General features: G+C 42.0%; 1 protein-coding gene across 1 annotated transcript in view; it reads right to left on the bottom strand.

The window, feature by feature from the left end:
- Nucleotides 1-17,561, bottom strand: part of cast (calpastatin) — a 207,151-nt gene that overhangs the window by 40,445 nt on the left and 149,145 nt on the right. Inside the window, exons 32-38 of the mRNA XM_073067621.1 lie at nucleotides 16,949-17,005; nucleotides 14,184-14,273; nucleotides 11,652-11,747; nucleotides 10,153-10,203; nucleotides 8,496-8,621; nucleotides 6,055-6,102; nucleotides 2,081-2,170 (exon numbers count right to left, since the gene is read on the bottom strand). Of these exons, the coding sequence (XP_072923722.1) occupies nucleotides 2,081-2,170; nucleotides 6,055-6,102; nucleotides 8,496-8,621; nucleotides 10,153-10,203; nucleotides 11,652-11,747; nucleotides 14,184-14,273; nucleotides 16,949-17,005 (558 nt within the window). The remainder of the gene's footprint in view (nucleotides 1-2,080; nucleotides 2,171-6,054; nucleotides 6,103-8,495; nucleotides 8,622-10,152; nucleotides 10,204-11,651; nucleotides 11,748-14,183; nucleotides 14,274-16,948; nucleotides 17,006-17,561) is intronic.

The raw sequence follows: 17,561 nt of genomic DNA, 5'->3' as shown, positions 1-17,561 counted from the left end.
CCTATTTATATAAAATACTAACACTATAATTACTGCGGAGGTAAGAATTTATTACAGTTACACACTGACATCACTGGAGTGGAGACAGAACAATGCAGTCTTCGGTACGGTATTGTAGCAGACCAGTTGGTGTGATGCTTTACAGCAACAGTGACTGCGATCGGCTATCAATTCCCACCACTATCAGTAAGATGTGTTCGAGGGAACAGACCTCACTGAGGGATCAGCAGTAGAAAGGGTGTGCAGCTTCAGGATTCTTGGTGTCAACATCTCTGAGGATCTATCCTGGGCCCAACATACGAATGCACGACCGAGGCTGTATTTCATTAGGAGTTTGAGGAGACTCTTGAAAATTTCTACAGATGTACTTGGGAGAACATTTGAATTGGCTGCTTCACCATCTGGCATGGAGGGGCAACTACACTGGACTGGAAAAAGCTTCAAAGGATTGTAAACTCAGCTGGGTTCAGCATGGGCACTAGCCTCCCCATAGTCGAGGACATCTTCAAAAGGCAATGTCTCAAGAAGACAGCACCCATCATTAAAGACCCGCACTACCTAGGACATCCTCTTCTCATTACTACCGTCAGAGAGGTGGGATAGAAGCTGGAAGGCACATCCTCAGTGTTTTAGAAATGGCTTCTTCCCCTCCATCATCAGATTTCTGAATGGACAATGAACCATGTACACTACCCTCACTATTATTTTTGCTCTCTTTATGTACTACTTATTTAATTTATTTATATATATACTTATTGTAATTTGTAGTTTTTTATTATTATGCATTGCAATATAGGCAGTCCCCGGGTTACGTACGAGTTCCGTTCCTGAGTCTGTCCTTAAGTCGGATTTGTATGTAAGTCGGAACAAGTACATCTGGTATTATTTAGCGTCAGTTAGTCAAACGTTTGTCTTAGTATATAGTACATATTTTATCTTTCTATGCATATAAAACACTTAAGAAACGTATGTATTCCAATAATTAAACCACTGCGTTGCTTAGGAATATTTGTAGCTTTCATTGGGGCAGGGCCTTTCACGTGCTCCATTATTCTCACTCTATCCGTTATCCTTTAAAATTGTTCCAATCATTGACCGACTGTAGCCTAACGCTTTTCCAATGACTGATGGCGTTTCACCTCTTTCCAAACACTTTATTAATTCCACTTTATTTTCAAACGCAATCGCTTCCCGTCAATGGAACCGAAACACTGCAGGCGATGGGTCCCGACCTGCGCCAGCTCCCTAGGTCCGCTGGGGACTGAATTGCCCAGGTCCTAAACAGCACTGCACTGAGACAGGTTAAATGAGACAAGTGGGGGCTGTGCTGGGTTTGGGTATTTGATCCTCCACAATATTCCACGTGGGAAGTTAAACTGGAGGTGGCAGTTTTTTTTTTTTACGAGGTCGAGTTGCAAGCTCAACATCAACCCGGCACGGGAGCAGTCTGTAACTAAATCTAACTAGGGAACCTCAGTTCCCTAGACCTGTACTGATCTGACTGCGCCACCAGCTGACCGGAACGGGGGTGGGGTCAGGGTGAATCTTACTAAGAAAAATATAAGCCAAATACAAAGTTAAACACTCAACACAGTGTCGACGGCGACTTAAAACGGCGGACGGTGTTCTCCTTCCTCGGTTCGTAAGTACGAGTTGTCCGTAAGTCGGACATTCGTAACTCGGGGACTACCCGTATACTGTTGCTGCAAGACAACTAATTGCACGACATATGCCAGTGATATTACACCTGATTCTGATTCTCCCCGAGACCACTTGAGCATTTCTGGGTTCCTTCCACATCCCAAACACGTACGTGTTAGGGTAAATAAGGACAGTTGCCAGAATGTCTGGTGACACTGCGGGACATCCCCAGTGGGTTGGTCACTGACGCAAACAGGCATTTCACTGTATGTTTTGAAGTACGTGTGACAAATAAAGCTAATCCAATTTTTACAGCCAATGGAACAACTTCAAGTGCAACAATATTTGCTTGGTAATAAATTCACAAACATAGAGTGTTGTGTCAGGAATATTATTCAGTTAGAAACTATCAGTAAATAAAAATAAATTACGGTTGTACCTTCACTTCCGGGCCAGTGTACTTGGGTGCAGAATTGTCTGGAGCTTCTGATGGAAGGGTTGCTGCAAGCAGATCTAATGGGTTTTTATCCTTTAAAAACAAAATACATTTTTCAAAATTGCTCTTCCTACTTCTGTTCGATCAACAAAGAAGTGCATTATTGAGAGTGTGGATGGATAACCATACACACGAAACAACCCCCTCAGTACATCTGCTAAGTGTACAGATGAAGGTGAAGGGTCTCGGCCAGAAATGTTAACTGTTTATTCCTCTCCATAGATGCTGCCTGACCTGCTGAGTTCCTCCAGCATTTTGTGGGTGTTACTTTGGACTTCCAGCATCTGCAGTCTCCTTTGTGTTTATACAGATAAACAGAAAATTTTGGCAGCTTGGAAATGCACCCTCGGGAAAGAAAACTTGCTGATGGATGTTGACCAAGTGGTGGCATCCACACTGGCCTTGTATAAACCCACTCACTGCGAGAGAGGAAGGGCTGGCAAAAACATCAAAACACAAAACGTGACCTAAATCTGACGTCAGAGTTATCACCATTCCCTCATTAAGTGGAATGCTAAATATTTGAATGTGAAATTGTCTGCCCTATAAGGTATTAATACTGCAACCGAGAGATCATGGGTCCATGTCCACAGATCTCTCAAAGTTCCAGTGCAATTTGATAAGGTTGTTAAGGAGCTGTATATGTTCATTAGATAGGGGAATTGAGTTCAAGAGCTGTGAAGTAATGTTGCAGCTCTATAAATCTCTGGTTAGACCATACTTGGAAAATAGTGTTCAGTTCTGTTTACTTCATTATAGGGAGGATGTGGAAGCTTTTGAGAAGGTGCAGAGGAGATTTACCAGGATGTTGCCTGGATTAGACAACATGTCTTAGGAGGATAGCCTGAGCAACATAGGTCTTTTTTCTGGAGTGACGGAGGATGAGAGGTGACTTGACAGAGGAGTACAAGATGATAAGAGGTATAGATCGAGTGGACAGCCAGAGACTTTTCCCGAGGGTTAATGCGAAGGGGCATAATTCTAACATGATTGGAAGGAAGTATGGGGGAATGTCAGAGGGAAGCTGTTTTAACACAGAGAGTGGCAGATGCAAGGATGCACTGCCAGGAGTGCCAGTACAGGCAGATCCATTAGCACATTGATAAGAATCTCAGATATGCAAGTGGATAAAAGAAAAATGGAGGGCTATATTGAAGGGAAAGGTAATCTTGATCTTGGAGAAGGTCAAAAGTTCATCACAGTATTGTGGGCTGAAGGGCCTGTACTCTGTTATGATCTCTGATGCCCTATTTTTCATTATATTCCAGCTTCGAAAACTGACATACAAAGATTTGAGTTCTGAATCAAGGCAGACACTTTCAGCGGAAAATATCACCGATGTCAAAAAATATGTGTACTGTATGTAAACATACCTCCCAACAATTTCTGGCAGCGTCTTTAAAGAACCCTTCTCACGAAGTACAAGCTCTGCCAACAACTTTACAAGTTGCTTAAGCAAAAACACTGACTGTGCTAAATGTTGTAGAAGCGAGGAGATTGGGAGGGAAAGGAGGAGGGTGGGTGGGAGGACAGAGAGAAAAGAGGAAGGAGGGCAGGGTGGTAGAGAGGAGAGTTGAAGCAGGAAAAATAACAGCGTAGTTTTGGATAGGTGCTCAATATTTAAATGGACAATTGGTTGCTCTTTATAACAGCAATACAGCATAATCATGATACCAGGATACTATGTGCAAATATCGAGCTCTGTGTCTGTGACAAACTGAATAATCTCAGAGCAATCCACCCAGCAGAGAGTTTCTGAGAGCTTTTCACAACCAGGCAAAGCAGATCTACCGTCAGTGAGCAGTGTCCATAACTGCTCCCTTAGTTTGAAACACTGCTAACGTACCCATGAGTATTTGTGTGAAGATGTGTCCTGCCGAGAAGAGCCAGAGAACTTTACAATTGCATTTCGGTCAGGGTCCCACTATGAATTTGGAAATCAGAATCAGCGTTTATCATTTCTCCCAGTTTTCCAAAGGTCTGGAAAGATGACAGATAAATGGAAGAGGGAGCTGCCAATTCCCAAAATAACTGCTTCTCATTAATCCACATGAAATGTGATATCTCCCCAGACCTGTCAGTGGGAGAGCTCCCCAGTCAGAGAACAACCCTCGACCCGACAGTGGGAGAGCTGCCCGGATCCGTCGGTGGGAGAGGTGCCCGGATCCGTCGGTGGGAAAGCCTGAAAACAAAATTCCCAGTGGAGATTTCTGGGATCTTTCAGGAAGAATCCTGCCCTGCAAGGTACAAGTTCTGTCTATAACTTCACTACTTGGTTAAGCAAAATCGTTGAATGAGCTAAATACTGTAGTAGGAGAGAGGGGATTGGGAGGGACAGGAAGGCATGTGGGTGAGTGGATGGGAGAAGAGAGAAAAAGAAAGGAGGAGAGACAGCAGGACCATGGAGAGTGGAAGGAGGAATAATAAAAACTTGGTTTTGGGTTGATGACCAATATTTAAATGGAAAAATTGCTCGCTCTTTACAACATCTGTACAGGGCAGGCGCAGAACTTTCTATACCAAAATACAATCTTCTGCTGAACATTCTGGACAAGCCATGCTGTCAATGGAATATGTGCCAGCACTTGCAGGCTGTCTCCAGCCCATCCTTGGGAATGTTGGTTGTTATCACAAATGATGCATTTCACTGTATGTTTCAATGTACAGTAAATAAACGTGAATCTGAGATAGCAGAAAAGCAAATATCTGTCAGCCTATGTTCTGATAAGAGCTCTGCCTAGCCCATACTGTGACCCTGCCCTGCACTCTGATCACTAAACATGCCAACCTTACTCCTGTTCTACATCATGCTCTTCTTCACAAAGCCCAAACTGAAGCTTGGCCCATGGTTCACCTATTCCACGCAATCAGCTCCATCCCACAACCCGTTTATGATTGCCCCCTGATGCTGACTTTCCCCACCTATTGTCTCGCAGGTCAATCGATCCAGCAAAAGGAAGAAAAGGGAATCTCTCTGCCTGGGTAAAACTCAGCAGAGACTCTAGAACTCCACCTGTACTTCTCTCTCATCCCAGTGAAGGTTATGTTGTGCAGGTGATCAGCCATCGTGGTTCAATTCCCACCGCTGTCGGTAAGGGGTTTGGACATTCTCCCTGTGACCACGTGGGTTTCCACCCACATTCCAAAGACGCATGGATTAGGGTTAGTAAGCTGCTAGCACGCTATGTTGGTTCCTGAAGCGTGGCCCAGCACATCTCGGACTGTGCTGCTCATTGATGGAAATGACACATTTCACTTTATGATTCTATAAGATATAGGAGCATAATTAGGCCATTTGGCCCATTGAGTCTGTTCCAACATTTCATGATGGCTGATCTATTTCCCCCTCAACCCAAGTTTCCTGCCTTCTCCCCTATTCCTTCATGCCCTACCAATCAAGAATCTATCAACCTCTGCCTTGGCCTCCACAGCCGTCTGTGGTAATGAATTTCACAGATTCACCACTCTCTGGCTGAAGAATTTCCTCCTTATCTCCATTCTAAATGGACACCCTCTACTCTGAGGCTATGTCCTCCAATCTTAGACTCACTCACCATAGGAAACATCCTCTCCATGTCCATTCTGTGTCTCAGTGTACACGTGGCAAATAAAGCTAATCTTTTGAACAAGGCTTGCAAAACAAAACTCTTCTAACTGGAAGATGCACCAGGAATGCACAACATCAGTTTTTGGGAATGGACTGACACTGGAGACTAAAAACTAATGGAAAACAGGATCCTTAAATTGCATATCGTGCACGTGAGCCTGTGGATGAGGAATCTGGATAAAACAACATCTCCTTTCACAGATTTAAAGCGTCACTTTTGGTTTCCACCTTTTCTGTGAAGATGAAACCACACCAAGATGACCCATTTCGGTTACCCCAGAAAACCACATATTTTGTATTTACCACTCACCTTAACAGCACTCTGACATGGAGATATTGAAGAAGCTTTCAGAGGTTCCTGTGTAGAAAAAGTAAAAGCACTTTCAACTGATGTTTCATTTTCAACTGTCTGATCTGTGTCAATCTGACTGATTTCTGGCAGAAGGAAAATTCAAAGTTCACAGTAGATATCAAAGAATGTATATGTCATGATATATTACCTTGAGTTTAATTATCTTGCAGACATTCACAGCAGAACAAAGAAATACTATAGAATCAATACCATATACACACAAGTACTGACAAAAGCAACACACAGAAAACGGTAGAGGAACTCAGAGAGTCAGGCAGTATCTGTGGAAATGAATAAATAGTCAATGTTTCAGGCTGAGACCCTTCATCAGGACTGGAAAGGAAGAGAGAAGGTGCTGGAATAAAAAGGTGGGGGGGGAGTGGAAGGAGCATAGCTGGAAGGTGGGCTGTGGTAGCGAGTCTGGGTGAGTACATGGTCGAAGAGTCGGAGGGCAACAGAGGTCGCAGAGGTGGAGCAGTGAGTGTCTCACTGAAATCCTGTTAAAAGGGAAGACTGAAACATTAAACTGACAAACAACCAATGTGCAAATATGCAAAGAAAGGAGAAAGAATCTGTCAGTCTTGTGGAGAAATTTAGCAGAGGCCTGTTTTTGACTAATTCACTGTCGTGAGGTTGCCATGCACCAATTCCTCTCAGTTTTAATTCACAATTCCCATGTAAAGACACCGGAGAAACTTTATTGGTCAATGCTTCCATTCATGTGAGTGTTCCAACAATGTGTTCTGCACACCTATCAGATCCAGCGATGTTAAAGCTACAGCACAGCTACAGGAGCAGTGTGCGTTCACATGCCAAGACAGAGACACAGGGTGGAAACAGGGCTCCCGTTATCAGACCATGATCAAACTATTCCTAATACTCCAAATGCGGGCTGAAAAATGCCTGATACAGCCTCAGCATTATACCCTTGCTTTTATATTTCAGATGGCAGAAAGTTTCTATCAAATTTCTGAATCGTCGTTGAACCCATGAACACTACTTCACTACAGTTTTTCTCCCTGTTTGCACTACTTATTAAATTTAACATTTTAATATATAGATACTCCTACTGTAATTTAGTTTTTATTATATATTGCAGTGTCCTGCTGGCACAAAACAACAAATTTCACAACATATGCCAGTGCTATTAAACATGATTCTGATATTTTATATAATCGCAGCATACTTAACCTTTGTCTAGGTGACAACCTTTGCCCCAACCTGCTATGTTTTCAGCCAGGTGTGCATGTATCACGTGACAATGTAATGACGTACACAATTTACGCATATATGTATATAATCCGTAATGGATTACTTAAAGGATCAAGAATGCTTAATCAGCCAATATATATCTAAGGCTATTCAAATATTAAATACACAACACACACAACCCAATGAACATTCTCTGAGCTCTCTCGGATGGAAGTATGTTACTCCACAAATATAAAGCAGAAAGGCTATTATGATGGGCTGGAAGTGCCAGTAATCTCAAACTTCTTGGGTGCCATTTACCACCATTTTCATGACTGAAGCTCTGACAGCGGACTCCATAGTGCAGTTGTAGAATGCAGAACAGTGACACAACGTTACGCTGGGGAATGCCATTGACAGCTGTGCATTTTCTATTTTGGCTTGCTTCGCACTACACATGACAGGATTTACATGCCTAAGGCCTTACAAATCTATATTGTTGCTTTACAAAATGAAATGTGTACTTTGCAGTGAATAAATGCACCTGGTAATGTAGGATCTTCCTTCTCTCTTCTCATGAAAGGGCCTATATTTGCTGGAGTTCTGAAAAACGAATGGGCTCTCACTGAAACCTACTGAATCTTGAAAGGCCTAGAGCGGACGTGGAGAGGATGGTTCCTACAGTGGAAGAGTCTAGGACCAGAGGGTGTAGCCTCAGTATAGAAGGGTGGCCCTTTAGAACAGAGGTGAGGAAGAATTTCTTTAGACAGAGGGTGCTGAATCTGTAGAATTCACCGCCACACTGACAGCTGTGAAGGCCAAGTCATTGAATATATTTAAAGCGGAGGTTGAGAGGTTCTTGATTAGTGGGGGCATCAAAGATCATGGGGAGAAGGCAGGAGAATGGCCTTGAGAAGGGAAATAAGTCAGCCATGAACAAATAGCAGAACAGAAGTCCTAACTCCTATATGTTTAATGGTCTTATGAAAGTTTGCTATTTGGGTAAACACAAGAGATTGTGCGGATGCTGGAAATCCAGAACGACACACAGAACAATGCTGCTGCTCTGCAGCACTTTGTGCATTTTGCTGTTTCGAGTCATGTGGTTAAATGTGAACAAACATACCGTAAAACCAAGAACGACAAAGTTCTAATTATTCCCACATGTTGCCGCTTTTTTCTGCAAAACATTAAGATTGGATTGATACCTGCTTCTTCACTGAAGGTGGGGGTGCAGTCTCACAAACTAAAGCCGGGCATTTTGAAACTGGAGCAGCAGAGCTTTGGACGAAGTCAGCCGACAGAGACTCCAAGACGTCACCCTCTGTCACACCCTGTTGTAACAAGATGGTTAATGCAGTCAAACCACAGTGACATCACTTTAACAATACAAGTACAAAGGTTCAAACTACTAATACCGCTGTAGACATTTAGGAACAACTTCTTTCGTTTGTTATGTGTCATGTTGTACGATGTGGGCAGTGTCAGTCCAAGATCGATGACCACAGCCATTATGAACACTCTTCAGAGATTGTCTGCCTGGCATCAGTGGTTGCATAACCAGGACTTGTGATATGCACCAGCTGCTCATATGACCTTCTACCACCTGCTCCCATGTCCTCACGTGACCCTGAATGGAGGCCAAGCCTTGCCCAAGGGCAACCTGCACACTAGCGGAGTGAAGGAGCCTCTTACATCTCTTTTGGTAGAGACGCATCTCCACCCTGCCACCCATAGGAACAACTACACCAGTTGTAATTGGATGTGACTGCACAAGGTCTCCATCCCCTACTCATATACACCATACCCATTGGAAAGGGTAGACTTTAACCCCAAGTCCTTATCAGTTGGAAAGGTAAAGTACATTTTCTTCACACTGAATCAAGTTTAACTATTAAAATTATTTTCATATGAAACATGAAGTACATATTTTAAACTATTTAATGCATTCACATTCAGTTTTGTTGTTGGGTTGCAGTGGGGAGAAGTCTAGGTGATGTGACCCTGTTTGAGGGTGAACTGAGTCTAGTGAGTGCCCTGCAACATCATTCCTATAGAAAACAAACACTGGTTTGGGACAAACAAACTGAACGACCTTCCTCACATTCCAAATCCTTTCATTTTCTTTGTGCGACCAAAGAAGGTCTGCAGATGTTTGTCTTTCGGCAGAAGAATGTAGAATCACTGACGTGATCACGCTGGGTACAGGTTGAGAAGCAGCGTTGCTTCTCTAGTGCAGGGGTTCCCAACCTGGGGTCCTTGGATCACTCAGTTAATAGTAGGAGTCCATGGCTTAAAAAAGGTTGGGAACAGCTGTTGTAGAGGAACTAAATAAATCGGAATCCTTCAGCAAGCTTCCGTACTGTTAACACAATGTGTTGACAATTGTCACTGATCAATGGGCTGGAAATGTAAAGAGTTTTATTAAAGGGATTTCAAAAGCCCTTCATGAAAGATCAAAGTGAATTTGATCAAAGTACATATATGTCACCACATCTGACCCTGAGATTAATTTTCTTGTGGGCATATGCAGCAAATCTGTAGAATAGTAACTATAACAGGATCAGTGAAGGATCGATCAGCGTGCAAAAGACAACAAACTAAATAAACAGCAATAATTAATGAGAACATCTAATAATGAGATACCGAGTTCTTAAAGTGAGATCATTGGTTGTGGGAATCATCTCAGTGGTGGGGCAAGTGAGTGTGGTTATCCCCTTTTGCTCAAGAGCCTGATGGTTGAGGGGCAGTAACTGTTCTTCAACCGGATGGTGTGAGTCCTGAAACTATTGTACTTTCTACCTGATGGTAGCAGTGGACTCAAAACCTAAAACTTATCTCTCTTTTACTCCCTCTCTCTCTCACCTTTGGTTGACTTCCTGGAGAAGTGATGGACGAGGCTGGTTTACCTTTGTCCTGTCATAAAGAACAAATATGAATCATCTTATTGATATTGGAATTAGAAATCTTCACAGAAGTAAAAGCAACCATCAAGCACCCATTACACCAGGGGTTCTCAACCTGTTGATGTATGGACCAGTACCACTGAATAAGGGAATCCATAGATCCCAGGGTGGGAATCCCTGCGTTACAGTAATATCACACCCACCCCAGTTATTGCGTGCCAAATTCCCATCACTTCATCCCGATTTTAATCGGACCTCAATACACTAGGAGCAATGTCATTAGTGGACATTGACCTTCGAAACCACAACCTTGAATGGGGGAGGAAGCCCACATGATCACAGAATATGTGCAATTGCCCCCTGAAATCAGAGTTTGACTCCCATCTGCAGTGGAAATTGTTTGAAATTGAAATCATTGGGTTTATTTGCAAGATCAATATGGCTAATCACTTTGAAAACTAAGAACATTTTTGCCCCAACATGAGGAAATCTGCAGATGCTGGAAATTCAAACAACACACACAAAATGCTGGTGGAACACAGCAGGCCAGGCAGCATCTATAGGGAGAAGCACTGTTGACGTTTCGGGCCGAGACCCTTTGTCCTGACGAAGGGTGTCGGCCCGAAACATCGACTGCGCTTCTCCTATAGATGCTGCCTGGCCTGCTGTGTTCCACCAGCATTTTCTGTGTGTTGTTGTTATCATTTTTGCCCCACTTGGCCAAGCAGCTGAACTGAAGAAGAGTTCATCAAAAGAACTCAGTGGTTTGACAAAGTGACTTACTAACAGTTTCTCAAGAGCAACTAGGCATGGAAAATTTAGCAGAATGTAGTGGTTAGCAGAATGCTTTACAGTGCCAGTGATCTGGGTTCAATTCTTGCCACTGTCTGAAAGGAGCTTGTATGTTCTCACTGTGATGGCACGGGTTTCCTCCGGGTGCTCTGGTTTCCTCCCACAGTCCGAACACATACGGGTTATTAGATTGTGAACATGCTTTGTTGGCACCAGGAGCCTGGCAACACTTACAGGTTGCTCCCAGGAACTCTTTGGACCATGTTGGCCATTGACGCAAACAATGAATTTTACTGTGTGTTTTGATGTAAGTGTGACAAATAAAGATAATCTTTACCTTTAATGTTTAAATGTTGGCCTTGTACTTGATGCCAGTATAAAGAACATTGATTTGTTTATATAATCTATTTTTAGCAGGATTAAACTCCTGAGGGTCTTGACATACTGTATATTGATTACATTTTATTTGTTCAGTAATGTGTCATTTGTGATTTTGCCACAAACTGTAAGTTATTTATATTAGATCAACACAACTACAGACTTCTAAAAAAAAAACAAGCTATTATGTAAGTGTTGCCAGGTGTTTCCTACATGGACATATTTTAAAGTATTCAAATAAGGTTTTGGCTCGGACTGCCTCCCTTCAAATTTAATTTTAGTCCAAACCTTTGAATCAGGCTCCTTCTTAAATCTATAATCAGGTGGTATTGTATCATCTCGTTCTCCCACACGTTCAATCAACTTCTTTGTTGCATCTGATTCCTAAAATTATGAAAAGTAAACATAAAACTGTAAATATCAAGGTTCAATATCCATACATTGTGTTTCAATAATTTTTTTTTAAAGTTAGGTGAATTATGTTATCCCTCGAGAATATGGTCAAGATCCTGAGAAAACCGGCTGTTAAGATCAGGAGCCATTGGCAGAGATGGGGCGAGTAGGCCAGGAAGTCCTATTGCTGAGTTTTCACCTGAAACTTCGGCCAAAAGAGAGGTGACCTCACAGAAGCCTTCAAAAGCAGGAAGGGGATGGACAAGGTGCTTGGGGACAGTCATTTCCCCAGGCATGGGGAGTCCAAAGCTAAAGGGTGCAATTACAAGAGGGAAAAGATTTATAAGACTCCTACGAGGTTAACTTCTTTACTTGGAGGTTGGGGGATGCTGGGAATGAGCTGTCGCAGCAAAGTGGCAGAGGCATGGAGAATCGCAACATTTGGGAGGCATTTGGATGGGTACACGAAGTCGAGGAGGTTGGAGGGTTATGGGCCAACTGGGACTAGCAGGGAAGATGTTGTGATCAGCATTGACCAGATGGGCTGAGTGGCCTATTACTGGGCTGTATAACTCTACAATACTCATACGAATTAGTTGCAGAGCTCATGTAAAAAACTTAATCCTTTATTTTCTTTCAGTGTCAGATAGTGGCTGTTCTCCCTTCCTTCAGCATTGCAGGCACAACTATGCCCAGTCTGTGCCAGTGAGTTCCTTATTACTTTATTCTGCAGTGTTATTGTTTTACCTTATTCTAGATGAGTAAATTATAATACAACTGTCAGTAAACAAAGAAAACTGACTACTGATATCACAAAGAGCAGTGCAATAAATATCATTTAGATGTGCTTTGACTAGTAAAATACACAGACATCATAACTGAGAAACAGGACCATTTGGCACATCCACCCACAATGCTCCCTTCACGTTTCAACCCCTTCAAAGTCTTGTCTGCACAACGCTTTAAAAATTTCACTTTTGTTTCCTCTCTCTTTAAATAGATCTACTTTATTGCTCTATCGATACTTTTTGCTGCCTCAAAGACCCCACCCACCCTGGGCATTCTCTTTTCTCCCCTCTTCCATTGGTCAGAAGGCACAAAAACCTGAAGACACGCACTAGGCTTAAGGGCAGCTTCTATCCCGCTGATATCAGACTCCTGGATGGAACTCTTGTACAATAGGATGGACTCTCACCCTCACAATCTACTTCATTATGAAGCTGCACTTTATCATTTACCTGCACTGCATTTTCTCTGTAACTGTTACACTTTATTCTGCATTATTATTGTTTTACCTCGTTCTACCTCAATGCAAAGATTTTATCTGTATAAATAGTGTGCAAGACAAGTTTTTCACGGAATCTTAGTACATGCGATAGTAGTAAACCAGCATCAATACTGACTGAAGAGAATTCCCCAGGCAAAGTCATTTATTGCAGCAACAATAAAAAGCTACCAAGGCTAACGTTTAGACTGTGCAGTGTGTAGTTGACCAAAGGCTCTTTGCAGAGACCTTCCAGTTTCATTCAGGTGTATCAGACGGACCGTTTTACACACAGAACAGCAATATGATTCACAGAATTTATACATCTGTGGAGCAGAATTATTTTTGAAGTGCAGGGAACATAAAAACATGTATTTGCTGCACTAACAGCACACTGGCAAAGGGTCAAAGATTATATAGAATAACCTTTACTGGCTTCCTCCTATACCTATGTTCGTACTCTTCTGCTGCTGTTGCCCATCTACCCCAGGGCTCGACGTGTTGTGTGTTCAGAGATGGTCATCTGCACACCACTGTTGTAGTGTGTGGCTAATTGTGTTGCTGTCGTCTTTCTGTCAGCCATTCTCCTCATTGACAAGGTGCTTCCACCCACAGAAATGCCACTCACAGGATGTTTGTTTTTTGTCTCTCACAATATTCTCTGCAAACCCTAGAGACTGTTGTGCATAAAAATCCCAGAGGATCAGCAGTTTCTGAGATACTCAAACCATCCCGTCTGGCACCAACAATCATTCCACGGTAAAAGTCACTTAGATCACATTTCTTCCCCATTCTGATGTTTGGTCTGAAGAACTGAACCTCTTGACCATGTCTGCGTGCTTTTATGCATTGAGTTGCTGCCACGTGATTGACTGATTAGATATTTGCATTAATAAGCAGGTGTACAGGTGTATCTAACAAAGTGGCCGCTGAATGTATTAGCAGAGCCTGGCAGCACACAGAGAGCTGACGGTGAAGAACATTGAAACACACGTAGAAGGGTCCGTCAATATTAATCCTTCGATTCAATTAACACCTCTCTACTTGCGAGCTTACTGTTCCAAATAACACTTGTCTGTAAATTTATACTTGCTTCTTTAAGCAAAATATACAATGCACTAACAAGGCAGTTACTCAAAGTTCCAAACATATTTCATTTGTACCTTCACTTCCGGGCCAGTGTATTTCGGAGCTGAATTGTCAGGAGCCTCGGATGGAAGAGTTTCTGCAAGTAGGTCGAATGCATCTTTATCCTTTGAAAACAAAATGCATTCCTTTAATTGTTGACCAACATCAGCTGGAACAGATTTTAACAGCAGCAAATGAGAAAATGCTGCATTTAATTTCTGTAATTTAACAGGTAAACAGATAAATCAGGTATTATGAAATTTTGCATAATAAGTATTCCAGGATAACACAGAATTCAGAGCAAATAATCCAGCAAGTGTTTTTTTTAAATATAATGCCTTAGTAATGATGAGGATCAGAAATATAATGCAAACAGTACTAACAGTATTGGGGCTGCTAACTGAATGCAATCAATTAAAAGTAATTGACCGCACTTGGCAAGTGTATCAATTATAAACTTTCATTTAAAATTGATCGCTTTTCACATCTGCCCTGGCCACAAGGCCCATAACCACAATGCTTGCCCAGTCTTCAGAATGGATTCAATTACTCCAAGAGAAATCTTCTCAAAGACATACAGGTTGCTTTAAGCTTGAAAAAATATCTGCACAATAAAAAGCAAAATCTCAGGTAAGCATTAAATCTTCTGTTACAGTTCTGTTAGGATTACTGCTGCAGAGGAAAACTTAAAGCCACCATTCAGGGACTTAATAACAATTCTTCCTACTGTTTAATCCAAACTGAAAGCACATTATTGCACTCCATAGAACAGACCCTTCAATCTGTCCTTTTATATTTCTTGCTGATGAATTTAATCAGGTTACCACAGGGCACAGAAAGCAGTCAAATTTGTTTGAATTATCTTGGAAACTAGGAGAAAACAATTCTCGGAGCAAGTTGAATCTTTTTAAGATTCAAGCAAAAAATTTCTGCCTCTTTGATAGAGTGAAATCTGGAGAAATGGCCACAACTCTACAGAGGGTACTGTAAAATTTCTACAATACAGTACATATATATAACGAGGGTGCCTAAAACTTTTTATGCATTGCACTCTACTGCTGCCATAAAATAAAACAATCATGACACGCTCCACCCTCACCAGTCCCAACATCCTTTGCTCCCGCCAGTTACAAACTCACTCACCGCTCCACATTGACAAATACAGTAATGTGCAAATGTCTTAGACACCTTAGCTATATATATTTATATATATACACCTAAAGTTTTTGCACAGTACTGTAGCTCTAGGAGTGCATTCGTGTTTGAAGATTAGAGCTGAAGAGAATAAAGTGTCCTTCCAGAGGTATCTAATATGCCCCCGCCCCTATCCACCTATCTTTGCCCTTACCTGGCTTCACCTATCACCTCTAGTTTGTACTTCTTCTCCTTCCTCCATCTTCCCCCTTCCCTTCCAGTCTTGGTGAAGGGTCTCAGCCTGAATTGTCGGTTATTTATTTCTCGCCGGATGCTGCCTGACCTGCTGAGTCCCTTCAGCATTTTGTGTTTGGATTTCCAGCATCGTGTGTTCCAGTGTACAACACTTTGCCCATGACAAGGAACTGCCATCCTTCACATACTGTTGTGAAAACATTCAGAATGGCAGAATAATTGGCTGGTATAGAGTCATAGTAGAAAACGTGGAAAAGAGGGCAAACTGCAGAAAAGGATTACAACTACATGAACAGCAGATGCCTCAAGGATCAACTTTATTCACCATATATATTTACATGTATTAGGAATTTCCTAATGCCCTTCCCTTGGACAACATCAGTGGCATGGAGAGGGGAGACCTGCAGCTTGGGCAACTGCCGGTCTTCCATTAAAAAAAACCCTGCCCAGGCTTGCGCCCTGGAAACTTTCCAAGGTGCAAATCCATGTCTATCGAGACTAACGGAGGCCTACATTAGGAATTTGCTGTGGTGTTGATCAGGCTGTGACATGCAACAAAAAACATTCAACAACTATAAAGAATAAAGAATGATATTAAAAAATAACATTTTCTTTCTGTTCTTGCACTACTTAATTTATTTAACTTTTCACATCCTTACTGTAAGTTACAGTTTTTATTAACATGCATTGCCAGTGCTGCTACTGCAAAACTACACATTTCACGATATATGCCAGTATTATTAAACTTAATTCTGAAGTTAAAGTAGAGATGTGGAATAAAATGGGCATAAATACATAAATATTAGCATGTATTTACAATGTAAACTGCATTATAAAAAGTGGTTTGAAGTGTCTACAGCTCAGTGCAGTGACAATCTGACTAGAATGGTTGGTCAGATTGACAGCCTGGAGGAAGAAACTGTTAAGGTGGCTTGAGGTTTTTGTTGTAGTAGCCCCATAGGGCTTCCCAGAAGGAGCTATTGGTAAAGGAAGTTCGCAAAGCAGGTAGTAACCACAATGATTTTCCCTGCTCGCTTCTTTGTCCTGGACACATACAAGCCCAGCAGTGATGGCAGAGTGCAGCCGATGACCATGCCTCAAATGGAAGACATGAAGAGCTGACCCTCTTTCTCTTCCCACAGATACAGACTGACCTGCTGAATATTTTCAGCATTTTCTTTTATTTTAGATTTCCAGCATCTTCAGGTTTTAGTTTTCACTTTGTGCTTCCCTCAAGTTTTAATTGGTTTGTATGAAAGATGACGAGGTCCAAAGTGTAAAGTGTCCTTTTACACAAACTATCCTGAATACTGGAGTTTTGTTTAAGTTGTCATTACTTCTATCCAATTGGGCACATGACCCATGTTTCTGTTCTGAAGAGGATCAACTGTTTGCTTGACACATCACCTACCTTAGCACCAGTTTGACTTGCAGACACTGAGGCAGCTGTAGAGGCTTTCAATGGGGCCTGAATAAAATAGAAATTGCAATGAGGCTTGCCGTTTCATTAGTTCACATTTGACTGAAACAGAGTTCCAGTAGCATTTCTACCATCTTGTTATATTGTTATTATATCAATTGTAGATGCACATCAAATCAGAGACTCCGCAGAAGCAAAGTGGTTCAGAATGACAGTATGTCACAGGAAATAGCTTCCCCCTCTAAGGAATCTGCCTCAGTAAAGCAGCCAGCACAACAAAGACCCCACCCACTCCAGACATTCTCTCTTCTCCCCTCTCACATTTGGCAGAAGATACAAAAGCTTGAAAGCACATACCAGAAGGCTCAAGGTCAGCTTCTAGCCCACTGTTATTGGACTATTGAATGGACCTCTTGTCAGAAAAGGGGATTCTTGGCCTCCCAATCGCACACTTATCACTTCCTGCACTGCACTTTTTCAGTGGTCCTTCACTTTATTCCTCATTTTTATTCTCGCTCAACACACTGTGTAATGATCTGATGTGCATAAACAGTTTGCAAGACAAGTTTTCACTGTATCTTGGTACAAGTTGACAATTATATAC

Source organism: Hemitrygon akajei, chromosome 2, assembly GCF_048418815.1.
Source record: "Hemitrygon akajei chromosome 2, sHemAka1.3, whole genome shotgun sequence".
Classification (NCBI taxonomy): domain Eukaryota; kingdom Metazoa; phylum Chordata; class Chondrichthyes; order Myliobatiformes; family Dasyatidae; genus Hemitrygon; species Hemitrygon akajei.
Note: the sequence above shows the minus strand (reverse complement) of the source record. Positions and strands in the feature narration are given on the sequence as shown.